This window comes from Macaca thibetana, chromosome 1, assembly GCF_024542745.1.
Source record: "Macaca thibetana thibetana isolate TM-01 chromosome 1, ASM2454274v1, whole genome shotgun sequence".
In the NCBI taxonomy this organism is placed as follows: Eukaryota; Metazoa; Chordata; class Mammalia; order Primates; family Cercopithecidae; genus Macaca; species Macaca thibetana.
Genome location: NC_065578.1, coordinates 217361646 through 217379614, shown reverse-complemented (window position 1 = coordinate 217379614; position 17969 = coordinate 217361646). Strand labels below are relative to the sequence as shown.

Genomic DNA, 17969 nt, shown 5'->3' with positions numbered 1-17969 from the left:
TTGTTCTCTGCAAGGACCTTGTTTCTCTCCTTGGCATTTATCTACAAGTGACATTTTTCTATCGTTGGGTTTTTTTTTTTTTTAAATCTGTCTATTCAACTAGAACTTGAGCTCCACAGGGCCAGGGACTTTGGTTTTGTTCTTCACTGCTCTTTTCCTCGCACCTGTCTGAAGGGGTGATTATAGCCAGGATCTAGATACCCTGATTCTGGTCCAGTGTTCTTTCCATGGTTCTGTGTGACCTCATACATCAACCTTCTTTCACAAACGAGGTTTTTAAGTTCCTTGAGCACAGCGATTGTGTCTTTTACTGCTTTCGCTCCATCCCCACGTAAGACATAGGACTGTGCCGTATACCTAGTGATGGGACTCCTAGTAAATGCCATGGCTTGACTAAATGACCTCCGGTGCTCCCTGTGGTCTTCATCAACGTGTATCGCATTACAGGCTCACTCGGGATACTTTGCCTTTTTTTTTTTTTTTTTTTTTTTTGGAGATGGAGTCTCACTCTGTCGCCCAGGCTGGAGTGCAGTGGTACGATCTTGGCTCACTGCAAGCTCTGCCTCCTGGGTTCACGCCATTCTCCTGCCTCAGTCTCCTGAGTAGCTGGGACCACAGGCGCCCGCCACCACGCCCGGCTACTTTTTTGTATTTTTAGTAGAGACGGGGTTTCACCGTGTTAGCCAGGATGATCTTGATCTCCTGGCCTCGTGATTCGCCCGCCTTGGCCTCCCAAAGTGTTGGGATTACAGGTGTGAGACACCGCGCCCAGCCAATACTTTGCTTTTTGTGGGAGTAAGAGACAAGTTGCCATTACTCAACAGATACACGGTGGCATTTGGAAACTGCATGCAGTTTGAGTGAAAAAATCATGATACTGTAGGAGTCTGGTTTTCAATAAATAGCTTATTTGTATTCTGAATTTCGAACATTTCATGTAACTGTAACTTTGGGTGTAGTGGATAATGATACTGAAATTAATGGTTTCGTGTTGGTTTAAGTCTGGTTTCCCCCCCCCCCCCCCAGGAAGTTGGTATTTCTGCACTTAACCAACTCATGTTGTTAGGGGGAGTATATCCCAGATAAATTCTGTTGTAAATCAAAGAGCATCCATGATTGGCTTGGATCTTTCTTACACAACTACTAAGATGCTCCTACATTTGATTTTGAAAAGTTTCATTCTCTTGGCTACGAAGTTTCTTAAGTGACTCTGGTAATATTGATGGTTTTCCCCCTTGTTTTTACAGGTGATCTGCAACTCTTTCACCATCTGTAATGCCGAGATGCAGGAAGTTGGTGTTGGCCTGTATCCTAGGTATGGTGTATGGTGCTTCATTTTCTGGAAGACACACTTTCATTCCCACCAAATCCCCAGCCCTTTAGAGGCAGTTACAAAGGCAGCTTCAGCGCTTGTTCAAGAGCCAAGCTTAAAACTTAGCAATAAATTACCAAAAAATAAAATGGAAAATGTTAAGTTTAAGGAAAACAATTTTATAATCCCACATTATATGCTGTGGTATTAACAAAGGGGCAGATCTCAGAACTAAATTCTTATTCTCAGGGGGACTTTGGGTGAAGAAGTTGAGGACGGTGAGTGCTAATTAGCCATCAGGCTGATTTTTGGTTATTCCCCGATTTCCTGAGCTGAAGCACGTGATTATTTCACCGGATTTGCCGTACGCATCAGTTGGGTTCATTCTGTCTTTCGCGTTGGCGTACTCTGAGCCCCTTCACTCAAGGGGGCAAGAAAACTCTGAGGCTTTGGCCCCTGAACGCGCTCTCCAGCCGTTGCTGAGCTGAACCTTCCCACTGAGCTATGAAACTGTCTTCCCACAAGCACTATAGTCACGCCCAGTTTCATTTTGTTTTTATGCCATAAGAGTCCAAATGCAAATTTAGACTTTCTAATAATTGTGAACCTAAGAATTCAGCCTTTTTTCTTATTTCTCACCATTGTGATTAACCGTAGGTCAGGTCTACTGGTAGGTGGTTCTCAAAAGGCAGTAGCATAGGATGATTCAAAGCGTGGGCTCTGAGTTCCGGCCCCGGTCCAAATTCCATTGCCACTTACTAGTTGTATGTCCTTGGGCAAGCCATTGAGTTTCTGTGCAGCAGCCTCTTTACCGGTAAATGATCCTCATAAGATCGTTGTGAGGATGAAATGTGATGAACATGCTCAAATGCAAGAAAGTGTTTCTACATATAAGTGCTCATTCTAGTTATTGTCAATTTCTCATAGCAGTTTAAATCCAGTGTGTTTCCCAGACGGTAAGAAATATACCTCCAAGGTAACAAAACGACTGGACCGTGGCCCAGGATGCATCAGGATGTAGTTGACAAAATAACATCAGCTCTCTATTTAGGAGCAAATACTCCTAATTATTCTTCAATGTGGATGTTCTAGCAAAGGCCATCATTTCTCCAAAGGAGCTCAACAAATGAGATCCTATGGGAAAGGTCAGTGGTATCTTGGCTGTTGCATCCCATTATGTCTGAGAGTATTTTTTTTTTTTCTTTTTCTTTTTTTTTTTTTTTTTTTTTTTTTTTTTTTTGACATGGAATCTCACTCTGTCACCCAGGCTGGAGTGCAATGGTGTCATCTCAGCTCACTGCAACCTCCACCTCCCGGGTTCAAGTGATTCTCCTGCCTCAGCCTCCTGAGTAACTGGGACTACAGGCATGTGCCACCACGCCTGGCTAATTTTTTGTATTTTTAGTAGGGACAGGTTTCACCATGTTTAATCAGGCTGGTCTCAAACTGCTGACCTCAAATGATGCACCCACCTCGGCTTCCCAAAGTGCTGGGATTACAGACGTGAGCCACCGCACCCAGCCCTCTAAGTATTTCTTTGTGAGTCAGGTTTTTTCTGACCATGTTTGGCTGCTTTATTGACTGTTATCTAATCAATCAACTATGCCCCAGTCCCCAAAAAGGACTCAGAAAATTTTTTAATTATTAAATGATAGAATTCCCTAATTAGCCTGCATCTTGGGGAGAATTGCACTTCCTAGGAAGTGTGCGAGTGACATTTCTGTGAATGTACCCTGAATACTGAGTCCCTGGTGTCCCGTCAACCCTACCTGCTCCTGCCCCACAAATACTGAGTCCCTGGTGTCCCGTCAACCCCACCTGCTCCTGCCCCACAAAGGAAGGTCTCTTTTACTCACTGCATTTGTTAGATTGAGTTGTTCGACTCTACCTGCTGAGCTGTGACCGTCTCCCCCTTTTTCTTCCAGTATCTCTTTGCTCAATCACAGCTGTGACCCCAACTGTTCCATTGTGTTCAATGGGCCCCACCTCTTACTGCGAGCCGTCCGGGACATCGAGGTGGGAGAGGAGGTAAGGAAACTCATGCTTCCCACCCTGGTCTTCTTTCCTATCAAAGACCGTCTCAGCTCGGCCCGTCCCTAAAACCGATTGTGCCTGAGGGGACAGCTTTCCATTGTCCTTCTGCCACTGAGGGTACTCAGAGTACAGTCAGCTCTCCCCAGCAGCCTATCCTTTCTTCTCCAAATTACAAATGGGCTAACTTTTTAGGGGAGAAGTCACTGTATTTCTGGATGATGAATGTTCCTGTCCTGTGTGTGACAGAGAGGTGTCTGTGTGTGACAGAGGGTGTGTGTTTTATGCACACACAGGGAAGTCAGTTCCTGTCCTGTGTGTGTGACAGAGAGGTGTCTGTGTGTGACAGAGGGTGTGTGTTTTATGCACACACAGAGAAGTCAGTTCCTGTCCTGTGTGTGTGACAGAGAGGTGTCTGTGTGTGACAGAGGGTGTGTGTTTTATGCACACACAGGGAAGTCAGTTCCTGTCCTGTGTGTGACAGAGAAGTGTCTGTGTGTGACAGAGGGTGTGTGTTTTATGCACACACAGGGAAGTCAGTTCCTGTCCTATGTGTGTGACAGAGAGGTGTCTGTGTGTGACAGAGGGTGTGTGTTTTATGCACACACAGGGAAGTCAGTTCCTGTCCTATGTGTGTGACAGAGAGGTGTCTGTGTGTGACAGAGGGTGTGTGTTTTATGCACACACAGGGAAGTCATTAAATCTCCTCAGTGGCAACAGCTGAGCAGCCTCTCATATCCTTCCGTAGGCAGGGAGGGCATCCCAGTTTGTGAGTGGGGTCCCCAGGACTTCTTTACCCAAAAGGCCACTAGTTACATTTTGAAGGTAATTCTGCATGTTCACTTTGTGTTAACAAGCAAACAGCTTATACTGTCTCAGGCTGACACTGGGACTTTTCAAACCGGCATCTCTAGGTGATCATTCCAGCAAAGGTGCAAAGGGGATGGAGGACAGGGAGGATGACCTCCAGCAGTGAACTGGCCTTGACCCTCCAGTTGGATAGACTGTGCTGCCAGCCTCCTCTGGTGAAGAACCTTCTCACAAGGCAGCTGCAACGGCCTGCTCCAGGGCTGTGACCTAAGGCTGCACGGGTTTGCACAATGACTACCCGTGCTGAGTTCTGAGTTACAGATATTTACACGTTCCAGAACCCCATTTCCTTCTCCTTTCCAATTTGCTAAAGTGGATATTTATTGCAAGGAAAACAGTATCGAAAACTTTTATTGCATTTATGTAGCACTCAGCCAATAAAACTTAAACTCAGAGGTACCATATTTTATGTAGACAGGGATTTGGCTTTGACCAGATTCTCCCCAAACTGATTTTCAGTGGAATAAACCACTTCTTACACAACTACTTGCTAAATTTCTAGATTTTAGGACCAGTGAATGAAGTATACTGGGATATATGTCAGTGAGATGGAGAATTTGGTTTTTCTTTTTTTTTTTTTTTTTCTGGGGCCACAAAGGACTTCAAGGCAGGTAAGAGATGAAACCACTATTTTCAGCAATATTCATTTTGGGGCTGAAGAGTGGCTGCTGCTGTTGTCGATGATGATGATGTTTTTGCAAATTTAAAAAACCAAGTAACCTGACAAAAGCAGTTAGAACTGGTTGGAATTTTCAGAAACAACAAAGAAAGTTTCTTATATTTTCCTAGGCTCGGCTGCCAGTCATTCTCCCATGGTTGCTTTTCACTTAGTTGAATAAAACTTTGTCTTTTGGTGCTGCTTTCACGTTTTCACATCTTTCTCTTTCCATCTCTGGAGCAACAAGCAAATCCTTCCTCTTGCCTAATACAAGACATTTCCACTCAGTGTAAAGCCCTTCAGACTCAGATATTTTCCCCTGTGGTACTTAGCAAGACATCTTCTCAACAAAAAGAAGGTTCTCCCCACAAGTCCTTCATATATACCAGCTTGTTAATAAACATTTCTGCATTCCATTTTGTAGGTCTTGCCGAACAATGTTTCCCCTGATTCATCGTCCTCTCTGTCCACTATAGCTATTTGTCTTATTATTATGCACCCTTTGAGACCCTTTGTTATGATTTAAATGTGTCCCCCAGATTCCATCTGTTGAAAACTTTATCCCCAAATTCTTGTTAATGGTTTGTGGAGGTGGAGTCTTTGGGAAGTAATTTGGATTAAATAAGGTTATCAGGGTGGGAACCCCATGATGGGATTGGTGGCTTTATAAGATAGAGAACACTCCTGCCACCTCCTCATGTGATCAGACAGCAGGAAGGCCCTCCCCAGATGCCGGTGCCATGCTCTTGGCATCATGCTTCCCGGCCTCCAGAACTGAGAAATGTATTTATAAAGTACCCAGTCTGTGGTATTCTGTTAAAACAACAGAAAATGGACTAAGATACCCTTTCAATCACCGTCTCGTCTATGACTCTTTCCCTGATTTCCCATGTTAGAAGGAAGTTCTCCCTTATAGTGGTTATTAATACATCTTTGGCACGTTATTATGGCTCTTTTGGAGACCTCTCTATTTATGAGCTTTACGAGGATAGACAATTGTGTCTTATTTCTGTATCTCTTAGCACTTTGCCTTGCACCCAGGAGGCATTTGAAAACTTTTTGTTGAATTGACTCTGTATTATATTGAGCTTACTCTCATGACCAGCGGTATTTCTTGTGGGGACGCTATTGCCATTTTGAATGGGACAGTTTTTCATTGTGTGGGATTGTTGCATCATTGGAGAAGACTTGGCATCCTTGGCCTGTGCTTAACTAATGCCTGTAGCCATCCCCCAACAACTAAAATATGTCCTATGCCTTTCACACTGACCCCTTGGGCAGAGGTAGGGGGAGGGAGAGCCATGAGAAGAGACATTTTGAGGCATTGATTAAGGAGGGTAATTCCTATTTATTGTACAAATATTAGCTTTAAATTAATGAAGGAGTAAGTCTAGACATTTTTGTGTTCCCAACACACAAAAATGGTGAATACGTGAGGTAATGGATAACCCAAATACCATGACTTGATCATTACACATCCTATGCATGTAACAAAATGGTACCTGGACCCCATAAATATGTATAAATATTATGTATTAATTTTTTTAAAGTTAAAATTCCTTGGGAAAAAAATTTAGACATGTTGATAATTTCGTATCATGAACTTTGCATTTGGTTTTAGTGTTCATTAGGGCACCTATAATTTTAATATGAGCTATTTGGGATCTGTGTGTCAGAATATAGGCTTCACAATGGAAGACTCAACAGCAACTGAGGCAGAAATTCCTCAATCTACATTTGTTGAGTAAATTAACAAGACTTCTTAAAGATAAAATAAGAGCTGGAATAGGGCTGGGCACCGTGGCTCATGCCTGTAATCCCAGCACTCTGGGAGGCCAAGGCAAGTGGATCACTTGAGGTCAGGAGTTTGCATTCAGCCTGGACAACATGGTGAAACCCTGTCTCTACTAAAAATATAAAAAATTATCCAGGCATGGTGGCACACGCTTGTAATCCCAGCTACTCAGGAGGCTGAGGCAGGAGAATCGCTTGAACCTGGGAAGCGGACGTTGCAGTGAGCCAAGATCACGCCATTGCACTCTAGCCTGGGCAACAAGAGTGAAACTCCGTCTCAGAAAAAAAAAAAAAGCTGGAATAGAATCTCAGACATCTGTAAATGACTGGCAGTCCTCAGGGGTGTCCCATGGCTCCTGAAAGGAGGGGAATATGAAAGCCAGTCTACTGCCAGTTTAAGGTGGGAGCATTTCAAACCTCACACAAGGAGAGCTGGAAAATTGCCCAAGGTCTATGATAACAGAAGTTGCCATGGAAATTTCTTACCCCTTGTTTCTCTCTATGTAAATCCATCCTTTGGACCCTCTTTGTACAGTTTCCTTGCATCCAGCAACAATTATAATACTTTGCTGTTTAAGGCTCTCCATTGTAATGCGGAGTTATTGGGCCTTTTTTTTTTTTTTTTTTGAGTTTGGATTTTTGTCTCCCCATTCAGCCACCTCCTAGAGGGAGATGTGTAATATCATTTAAGTCATGGCTCACTTGACTGGATTGCTGTTGGCTACCTTTTCAAAATTATCTTAAATATGAAATTCATTTGGTCTGATAGTTTTATAAAACATGAATCAGGGAGGAAAGCTGGGTAGTCCAAAGCAGTCTTATGGGAGTTGTGGTTAAAATAACTTGTGGCTGTTATGAATAATGCCATTGGCGCCAGCATTCTCTGGAGCCATATCAACTGGGAGAACTGTGATTGAAAGAAGGTGAACTCATTAGTGTCCCTAATGTCAGTCTTAATCTGATGTCTTTTGGCATTAAGACAGTCTGTTTCTTCTCTTAGTCATCTTATTTGCTAAACCATTAAACAAATTCACTGCATGTTTACTCGATGTCAGGAGTTGGGTAGCAGTTTTAGAAACCTTCTCTAATACAAAGATTATTAAGACCCAGCCCTGCCTTCTAGAGTTCAAGGTATAGTTGAGGAAACTGATACAATAAACAATAATAGAATTAAGATGCACAGTGGTGTAAATGGGCACAGGGCTTATAGAAGCTCAGAGCCGGGGCACCCAAGTGATTAGTAAGGGGAGGGGTGGAGAGTGGCTAAGGGATGTTTCCAGAGGACTGACTCCTAGACTCTGAAAGGATCCATGGTGTTAGAGTTGGATGAGGCTGGAAAAGGCATTGTAGACAGAGACACAGAGGCCAGGGACAGAATGGTAAGTTCAAGGAGCAAGAAGCAGTTCTCATCAATAGACTGAAGAATTTAGATGTGACCTGAAGTTGAGGGAATATGTAGGGATCAGATTGACAAACCCCCTGGGGGCCTCATTACAGACCTTGGTTTAGCTGAAGGTTTCATAACATTGTCTGGTTTATAGGAGGCGCCCAGTGAATATTTGTGGAAGGAAGAAGGATGGGCAATGGGATATTATTGAAGGGTTTCAGCAAGGGAACTGTGTGGCCAGATACTCTTTTTTTTTTTCCTGCATGTTCACAAATGTTACTGTTTTTTATTGTGCGTACTGTACATAGAACATTTAAAGAAAATTTTTAAAACCCCACACAATTCTGCTAATTGCTGAGTTAGATTTGGGATATCACAAATTAAACCTTTTACTCAGTGTACATTCAATTTTACCTCAGTCACTGTTGCTGTAGTGTGAGTTTGTCTCAAGTCATTGAACCTATATGATTGAAATGTGATGTTTCCTTTGCCTTTCATTCACTTCTTGTATATACAACCATGGCTATGATGATAGGGGACGTTTATAGGGCAATTCAATTTAGGAAGCAATAGATGACGCCTAATAGGTAAAAACAAAAAACAAAACCCAAGGACTACAAAATTGAATAAGACCTAAGTAGTCTGTACCATCTTTGGAATCTTAGAAAACTCAGATAATGTTACATATTTTTTTTTATTTTATGGAAGAAAATGTAAGGTTTAAACTGGGAAATTACTTGTTCAGTGCTACACTTACTACTATGCAGTGTTCAGGGGGTTACTAAAGCTTCATTCTCAGGATCAAAGTCACAAATTATTTATCTAGGACAGTGCCCAGCACATGACACTTAATAGATAGTGATTTTCTTCTTCCACTTATGATTAGAGTTTCCTGAAGGGAAAAGTAGAGCTCAGATGGTGAGTGTCAAAAAAATTATATAACAATATAGATTTCTCATAAATTGTGGAAACAAATATTTACTGAATCTATCAAAAGTATAGTAAATAGATCTCATCTCACGTATCAAAGCAGAAGAATTGGTCTTTGGCGGAGGTGGTCTGGCTGATGTTTGGACTTGGCAAGAAAGATCGCTAAATCTGTTGAATAACATTTGGTTTGTGTGTAGAAGTGTTGGTCCATGATGACATCCACACAGATGACTTTCCATTCTTAAATTCACATTTTCTATAAGCAGTCTTTGTTCTAACACATGCTCCTCTGAAATTGAAGCTGAAAGTGTTATGACCAGTTTCACTTTACAGAAAGGTACCTTGAAGTGTGCAATGAGCAGGTGCTTTCAGGTTTAGGCTGTTGAATATAAATCCATAAAAGTTTGATTTTTGTTTTTGGCTTAAGATGATAAAATTACTTTTAACAGGGTTTTATTACATTCAATAAATTACTGAATTGTGATTTCACTGTTAAATTCATTATAAAAGTCCCTGTCCCATTCTTAAGAATGGATAAGTGTAAAAGAAATATAATTATTCATTTACCTTTTGAATTAAACCAAAAGAATGCTTTAGTAACCTAATTGTGATTTTTTAAAAAATTATTTCAACTTGTATTTTAGATTTGGGGGCACATGTGCAGGTGTGCTGTGTGGGTGTATTGCACGACATGAGCTTTGGGGTATGATGGATCCTTCACCGCCGTAGTAAACATAGTACCCAGCAGTGTTTCACCCCTTACCCTACCTCCCTCTCTAGTAGTGCCAGTGTCTGTCACTGCCATCTTTATGTCCATGAGTACCCAATGTTTAGTTCCCACTTATAAGTGAGAACATTGGGTGAGTGGTTTGATAGATTCTCTAAATATTTGTTTCCACAATTTATGAGAAATCTATAATTGCTGTGTTTGGTTTTCTGTTTCTGCCTTGATTGGCTTAGGAGAGTGGCCTCTACCTGCATTCATGTTGCCACAAAGGACATGATGTCATTCTTTTTCATGGCTGCATACTATTCCATGGTGAATATGTACCACATTTTTTAGTGCACTGTTGATGGGCACTTAGGTTGATTCTCTTTCTTTGCTATTGTGAATAGTACTGTGATGAATACGTGAGTGCATGGATGTTTTTGGTAGAATGACTTATTTTCTTTGGGTATATACCCAGTAATGGGATTGTTGGCTCAAATGGTAGTTCTAAGCTCCTCTCCAAACTGCTTTCCACAGTGGCTTAACTAATTTACATTCCTGCCAGTAGTGTGTAAGTGTTCCCTTTTCTCCGCAGCCTCACCAACACTTGTTATTTTTGGACTTTTTAGTAATAGCCGTTCTGACTGGTGTAAGATGGTATCTCATTGCGTGGTTTTGATTTGCATTTCCCTGATTGGTGATGTGGAGCATTTAAAAAACATGTTTGTTGGCTGCTGGTATGTCGTCTTCTGAAATGTGTCTGCTCATGTCTTCGGCCCACTTTTTAATCGGGTTATTTGCTTGTTGAATTGCTTAAGTTCCTTATAGATTCTGGGTATTAGACCTTTGTCAGATGCACAGTTTGTGAGTATTTTCTCCCATTCTGTAGGTTGTTTGTTTACTGTGTTGACAGTTTCTCTTGCTGTGCAGAAACTCTTTAGGTCCCACTTGTCAATTTTTGTTTTTGTTGCAATTGCTGTTGAAGACTTAGTCATACGTTCTTTCCGAAAGCTGATGTCCAGAATGGTGTTTCTTAGGTTTTCTTCTAGGGTTCATAAAGTTTGTGGTCTTAAATTTACATTTTTGATCTTTGAATTTTTTATATATGGTGCAAGGTAGGTGTGTTCTGCATATAGCTAGCCGGCCGTCCCAGCACCATTTATTCAATAGGATGTCCTTTCCCCACTGCCTATTTTTGTATGACCACTTTTCTATGTGTAGGCAAGGTTGGGAGAATGAGGGTCAGGGTGATGTAATAATCCAGGGAAGAGATAACATTGGTAGCCCGAAGTCAGGGGGAGCTCAGTGGTGGCTTGTGACAGGGTATCTGAAGAATATAATGTTTAGAAGGTAAAATTAGCAGGATGTGCGAAACAAGAAGAGACACAATGATACTCTGGTTTGACTTTAAAAAGAAGTTATATTTTTCAGGCTTTTTTCCAGTTCAGAGCCAGTATTAGCAGAAACATTTGTTAACTGTGATCACGGAATTCTAGAAATGAAACAAGGTCTAATTGTAACTTGGTCTTTTTTTTCTTCTTCTTTTTGGAGAGGGAGTCTAGCTCTGTCGCCCAGGCTGGAGTGCAGTGGCGCAATCTCGGCTCACTGCAAGCTCCACCTCCCGGGTTCACGCCATTCTCCTGCCCCAGCCTCCCGAGTAGCTGGGACTACAGGCGTCCGCCACCATGCCTGGCTAATTTTTTGTATTTTTAGTAGAGACGGGGTTTCACCATAGTAGCCAGGATGGTCTCCATCTCCTGACCTCGTGATGCCCCCAACTTGGCCTCCCGAAGTGCTGGGATTACAGGCGTGAGCCATGGCGCCGGGCCTTAACTTGCTTATCTTATCCACTCAGTTGTAGTCAATGAAAAGATGGTTTCATGGAAAAGGAGTTCATTTTTTCTTGAGATTTTAATGTAAACTATGTATTCAAGATCTAGAAAATCTCCTTCATTATATTACTCTAATGACAGAAATGAATTACTGCATTTTCTCTAAGAGCTGCACGAAAATGGCAAAGCAGTGGTCAGTGGCATTAATATTTTAATACAATTTTGTTTAGTGCCGTTAAAGTGTCTACTGATCAATGGCCAAGTTTCATATATATATTCCCTCTAAATGAGCCCTGCATTTACTGAGCAGATATTCCGTTACAACTGGTGAGTCAATGAGTCTTTAATAAAAGTTTTTATCTTTGGCTAATAACATGCTTTTAGCTGTCATTACCAGTTAGTAATCTGGCTGTTTTTTCCCAAAAATAAGAATAAAATATTTTTGCCATTAAGCCCTTCAGAGTTTATAACCAGATACTCTGCAGACTTCATTGGCATATAAGAAGCACAAAAAGGGGCCACTTTCTCTGAAGTAATGGGGCAGTCGCCATAGGAAGGAGGTGTATTTGAACCAAGCCTGGAGGATGAGAGGCTCTCAGTAAGCTGAGTGTGGAGGAGAGGCTCGCTTAGGCAGTGATGCCCAGACACACGATGTTGGCATCTGAGTGTGGAGGAGAGGCTCGCTTAGGCAGTGATGCCCAGACACGTGTTGGCATGGTGTTCAGAGGTCTAGCAATGTACATAACTGTGACAGGCTGGGGTTCAGGGAGAGACATGGAGACTAGAAAGGCAGACAGAAAATTAGCTGAGGGAAAGCCTTGTGTGCCTTTATTCATAGGCAGTGAGAAACCGTCGAAAGTTTTCATGTAGAGAAATGACGTGATCACATGTGGGTTTTAGGAAGATCCCTCTCAAAGCAGTTTAGAACATGAAAGGTACACTGAAGGCGGCGGGGAAGCCAGTTAGAAAGCCATTGCATAGTCCAGGTAGTAGTTCAGGCAGTTACAGTATGCCGAGGGAGGCTTTCAGAGTCGGTTTATTGGGGTTAAATGAATTAACTAGTCTCCTGTTGCCCATTCACTGCCTGAAAAGATCACTAATGAGTTTTGGCCCTTGTAATAAAGTCTTAGGTTAGTCAAGCACATTTTTTTCTGGTGTGACAGGCCCTGGAGTTAGTGGCTTCATGCTGGACATACTGTAATCACCCAATAACTACTGTCCATTTACCTGCTTGGATAATGGGAGTTGATGACTAAGAGCCATTGGGCTGGGTTCAGAATTAGCGTCCTAGAGTTAACCCAAGAGGGGACATAGGGATGGACTCATTTGCTCCTTCACCTCCTATAAGGACACTGGGACCCACAGAGCCTGCTAGGATAAGGTGAATATATCTACTGTCCCAGACTAACTCATAGGCTGTTTCAAAAAGTGTGCTTGGAAATAGGTTATTTGGAATTTGGAACATAGCATTCATTAGAAATGAGAGGAACTTGCCCGCTGTGGTGACCCTCTGTGCCTCAGAGGCAACCCTGGCTTCAGATCATGAAGCAAGAGAAACATGGAGAAAATCAAAAAGTGACTGTTGTCTCAGCTGAAGGATCTCAGTTGCCACCGAACATTCCCTAACACAGGTGTTAGTATTTTAGGTTTGAGGGTGCTATGGAAATGCCTTAAGAGACGCCAGCTTCTTCTACAGCCCTCTCTCCCTGCCAAGTATGAGAAGCAGCCATGTTAAAGGAAAAAGAGCATCAGACTGAAATCAAGAGATCTGGGTGCAGCCTTCAGTGGTACCTGAACCCAAGACCTTTGCTAGTTTTTACTGTGCAATGCTGCCTCGCCACGAACAGTAGATACTCAGCAACATCATCATCTGCATCTCTTCGGGGCAGATACTCTCATTTCTGTTTATGGAGCAGCGTGTTGTGGTTGCCTAATGTGAAGAATCTATGGAGAGCCAGCCTGTGGCTGCTGTCCCCTTGGTGATGGCCATGGTGGATTTCACAGATCTGGCTGGCCAGCCCAGCCATCCACCATCACCCCGACAGCTTGAGAGAGTCCTTCCCAAAGCTTCGTTGTCTGCCAAAGAGGATGGCCGCCTTTGCCCCACCATGATTTCAAACAAGTAAGGTCATGCTTTGTAGACATGAGATGCTTTAAGTATAAGAAAAACCACATGGAGTTTTTTGCTCTGGGGCGTTTTTTGCTTCTCCTTCAGTGGATAATCCTGCCTTCTTGCTCTCCTAAAGTCTTCACTTCTTCCCCCACCACACATACCCCCATGATTACTTTCTACTTTTCAAAGCAAAGAAGTAATTTATACAGTATGGTACAAACTGATACATGATACAGGAAAAGAAAAAACTAGAGAAGGGAAGGGAATTGGGTTGTTACCTTTAATAGAGCATTGAGGTTAGACCTGAATGAGAAAGTGGGATTTGACTGAAACTCAAAGGCGATGAGGTCGGCACAGTAGACAGGGTGGAAGGGCAGAGGGAACAGCCAGTGCACGGGCCTTGAGGTAGGAGTGTGTGTGGAGCCAGACAGGAGGCCAGCCTGGTGGAGCAGCAACAAGGGAGGTGGGAAATGAGAGGGAACAGGTGGGATTATGTGAAGCCATTGCTTCTCTAACCACCTACGACGAAGGACCAGTGTTTCTTTTCCTTCCTAGTCTGTTACAGACCAGTGTTTTTATAAAATCTAGTGAAAATATTAGAAAAATAAAATTTAGAGAACGTAAAATAAAATGGCTGGGTGCAGTGGCTCATACCTGTAATCCCATGGGAAGTCAAGGAGGGAGGATTGCTTGAGCCCAGGAGTTCAAGACCATCCTGGGTAACATGGCGAAACTTCCATTTCTACAAGAAAGACAGAAAATTAGCCAGTGTGGTGGTGCACACCTGTAGTCCCAGCTACCTGGGAAGCTGAGGGGGGCGATCACCCGAGTCCAGGAGGTTGAGGCTGCAGTGAGTTGTGATCATGCCACTGCATACCTGCCTTGGTGGCAGAGTGAGACCCTGTCGTATTAAAAAAAAAAAAAGAAAAAAGCCCAGTGTTTTGTTGTTAGTCACCTAAAATTACCCTTACCAAATTAGTAAAAAACATTTCTCAATATTGACTTGGTTTCTTTACTCATTTCATCATGGACTGGTAACCCACAGTGTGCACTAGCACCAATGCAGGGCCCATACTTGAGTTGCACTTGGGGAGTTAGAAGGACCTGACCTTTACTCAGGCAAAGTGGGGAAGCGTTGTGATATTTCGAACAGAACATGTTATCTGACATATTTTAAGTGAACCACTCTGGCTAGGGGGTGGAGTGCAGGTGTCTAGAGAAAGAATCAGGGAGAACAGTTGTGAGACTGTTACCTTTTCCAGGTAAGAGGTAATGATGGCTCAGACCAGGGTGGTAGCATTGAAAAAGGTAAAAAGTGGTTGATTCTGGGTGATTTTTAAGGTAGAGGCCGCAGAATTTCCTGGTGGATTGGATGGTAGGTGTAAAGGAAAGAGCGAAGTCAAGGATAACTCTGAGGCTTCAACTTGGATAAGACAAAAGATGAGTTACTGTCAACTGAGAGTGGGAATGTTCCAGCCGAGATGGAACAGGTTGACGGGAAGATCAAGCATTCTGTCTTCCGGATTTTGAATTAGACTTTCATAAGAGATCTAATCAAGTGCAAAATGCTTTAAGCATTATAATGTTGCCTAAAGACCAGTGACTTAAAGGGGACTCAGCGTTAGAGCGTGTCTGAGGAGTCCTTTAAATACATCCTCTCATTCATAACCCGCACCCTCCGAGGCAGGGGATGCTTCTCCGAAAGGGAGTAAGGCAGTCAGTTAAATGCTTCCATCAGCGGTGCTACTCTCAAGTTAAACTCTCCCCTATTTGGAAATTATTCTACCTTTTTTTAAACCTAGTTACAAGTAAGAGAACTGTTTTCTCATTTCAAAGATACCAAATTTGGATGACCTTAAATTCCATGAGGCAGCTATAGAATTGGTTAGAATTTAAGAGCAATCTGGCTGTATCATCTGCCACCCTTTTGGTTGCCAGGATTAATTTGGCTTCTCTGATTGCTAATGGTTATAGAATTTATTAGCAAACCTTAGTAATACCAAACATACAGCAGCTTTTGATATTTTACTGTAGTGAAAAAAAAAAGTAACATACAAAAGTGGGTAGAGATCATAAGCCCCATTCTTTAAATATATGATCCATATGTACTTACCACATAACAAAGACTGAAGTAGATTAAAAATTTACATGTGATTATTTGGGTAGAGAAACTATGAGTGGTAACTTCTCTCTTACATTTCTGATTTATAATAAAAACAAGTTTTACTCCAATAATTAGCAATAATAGTAACCATTTGTTAAAGAAATGAGCACAGCAGATGTGTCAACGCTTCCCTCTCTCTGGCCTGCACAGCTCACCATCTGCTACCTGGATATGCTGATGACCAGCGAGGAGCGCCGGAAGCAGCTGAGGGACCAGTACTGCTTTGAATGTGACTGTTTCCGTTGCCAAACCCAGGACAAGGTATGTAGTATGGAACCAGATTGAAACACTTCCATGGCAAAATCTCAATGATCTTCAGAGAACCCCACCTTGGTTTCATAAACCCAAAAGTAATGACCCTCAGTACATGGTAGGAAACAGATACATAAAGTAACTCATCAAACTGCATATATTTTGTTTCCTGGAACTTTTGTCACCCACCAAGCTGAGATTTAACCAAAGGCAAGGATCTATGGAGTTTAGAGTCACGTGGGAATGTAGGCATTAAACATGTAATTAAAAGGATGGGTGAAGGACAGAGTGCTAGTAGAACATATGTAGTAAGCAGGTTGAATTACATTATGATTGACAAGTTATTGCTCAGTAAACAACATACACCAAGTTTTACCTAGTTTATTTCTTTAAAAATGTTTTTTTAAAATAAAATGAGGTTTGTTGAGGTACAATTTACATGTGAAAAATTTACCCTACTTAATTAGACAGTTCTATGATTTCAACAAATGCAGTCATGAAACTGCCATCAAAATCAAGATACAGAATGGTTTCATTTCCCAAAAAAGTGCCCTCGTGTCCCTTTATAGTCAACCCTACCACCCCTACCCCAACCCCTGATAACCACTGATCTGTTTTTTATCCCTATAGTTTTTTCCTTTTGTTTTTAGTTGACACATAATGCTTGCACATATTTGTGGGATACAGAGTGATAATTATGTGTATACTATGTGTAGTATCGTATCAGGGTGATTAGCATATCTGTCACCTCATATATTTATCATTTCTTTGTGTTGTGAACATTCAAAATCCTCTTTTAGCATTTGGAGAATATACAATAAAGTGAACCATATCTCCCCTGCAGTGCTGCAGATGAGCACATTCGTTCCTCCTAAGTTTGTGTTCATTAACCAACCTCTCCCCACCTTCTTAGCCTCTAGTACCCACAGTTCTGCTCTCTACTTCCATAGGATCAATTTATTTTGTTCCCACATATAAGTGAGAACACGGAGCATTTTATCTTTCTGCTTCTGACTCATTTTGCTTAACATAGTGTCCTCTAGGCCCATCCATGTTGCCATGAATGACAGAATGTCATTCTTTTTCATGGCTGAATAATATTCCATTGTGTATATATGCCACATTTTCTTTATCCATTTTTCCATTGATGGACACATAGGCTGATTTCCTATCTTAGTTTTTGTGAATAGTGCTGCTATAGTAAACATGGGGCTGCAGGTATCCCTTTGATATATTGATTTTCTATCCTTTGGATAAATACCCAGTACTGTAATGACTAGATTGTATGGTAGTTCTATTTTTAGTTTTTTGAGAACCCCTCATGCTGTTTTCCATAATGACTGTACTATTAGGTGGGTGCAAAAGTAATTGTAGTTTTTGCCATTAAAAGTAATGGCAGTGGCCTCATTGTAGAGGCCTTTCACTTCCTCAGTTAAATTTATTCTTAGGTGTCTTTTTGGGGGAGCGGGTAGCTATTACTTTTAATGGCAAAAACCACAACTACTTTTGCACCAGCCTAGTATGAGAGTACGTTTTCTCCACATCCTTGCCAGCATTTGTTAATTTTTTTTGTGTGTGTGTGTGTGTGTGTGTTTTTGGTAATAGTCATCCTAATTGGGGTGAGATGACACCTCATTTTGGTTTTGATTTGCATTTTCCTGATGGTTGGTGATAAGCATTTTTATTGGCCTTTTGTATATGTGTTAGATACATGTCTATTTAGATCCTTTGCCCTCTTTTGAATTGGAATATTTGTGATATTTTTGCTGTTGAGTTCCTTGTATATTCTGGATATTAGTTCCTTTTTGAATGCATAATTTGCAAATACTTTCTGCCATTTTATAGGTTGTCTCTTCACTCTGTTGAGTGTTTCCTTTGCTCTGCAGAAGCATTTTGGTTTAATACAGTCTCATTTGT

General features: G+C 41.8%; 1 protein-coding gene across 10 annotated transcripts in view; it reads left to right on the top strand.

The window, feature by feature from the left end:
- Window positions 1–17969, top strand: part of SMYD3 (SET and MYND domain containing 3) — a 758748-nt gene that overhangs the window by 576906 nt on the left and 163873 nt on the right. For all 10 annotated transcript variants that reach the window (XM_050771870.1, XM_050771875.1, XM_050771879.1 and 7 more), the window contains 3 exons: window positions 1248–1315; window positions 3238–3340; window positions 15951–16061. In XM_050771870.1, the coding sequence (XP_050627827.1) occupies window positions 1248–1315; window positions 3238–3340; window positions 15951–16061 (282 nt within the window). The remainder of the gene's footprint in view (window positions 1–1247; window positions 1316–3237; window positions 3341–15950; window positions 16062–17969) is intronic.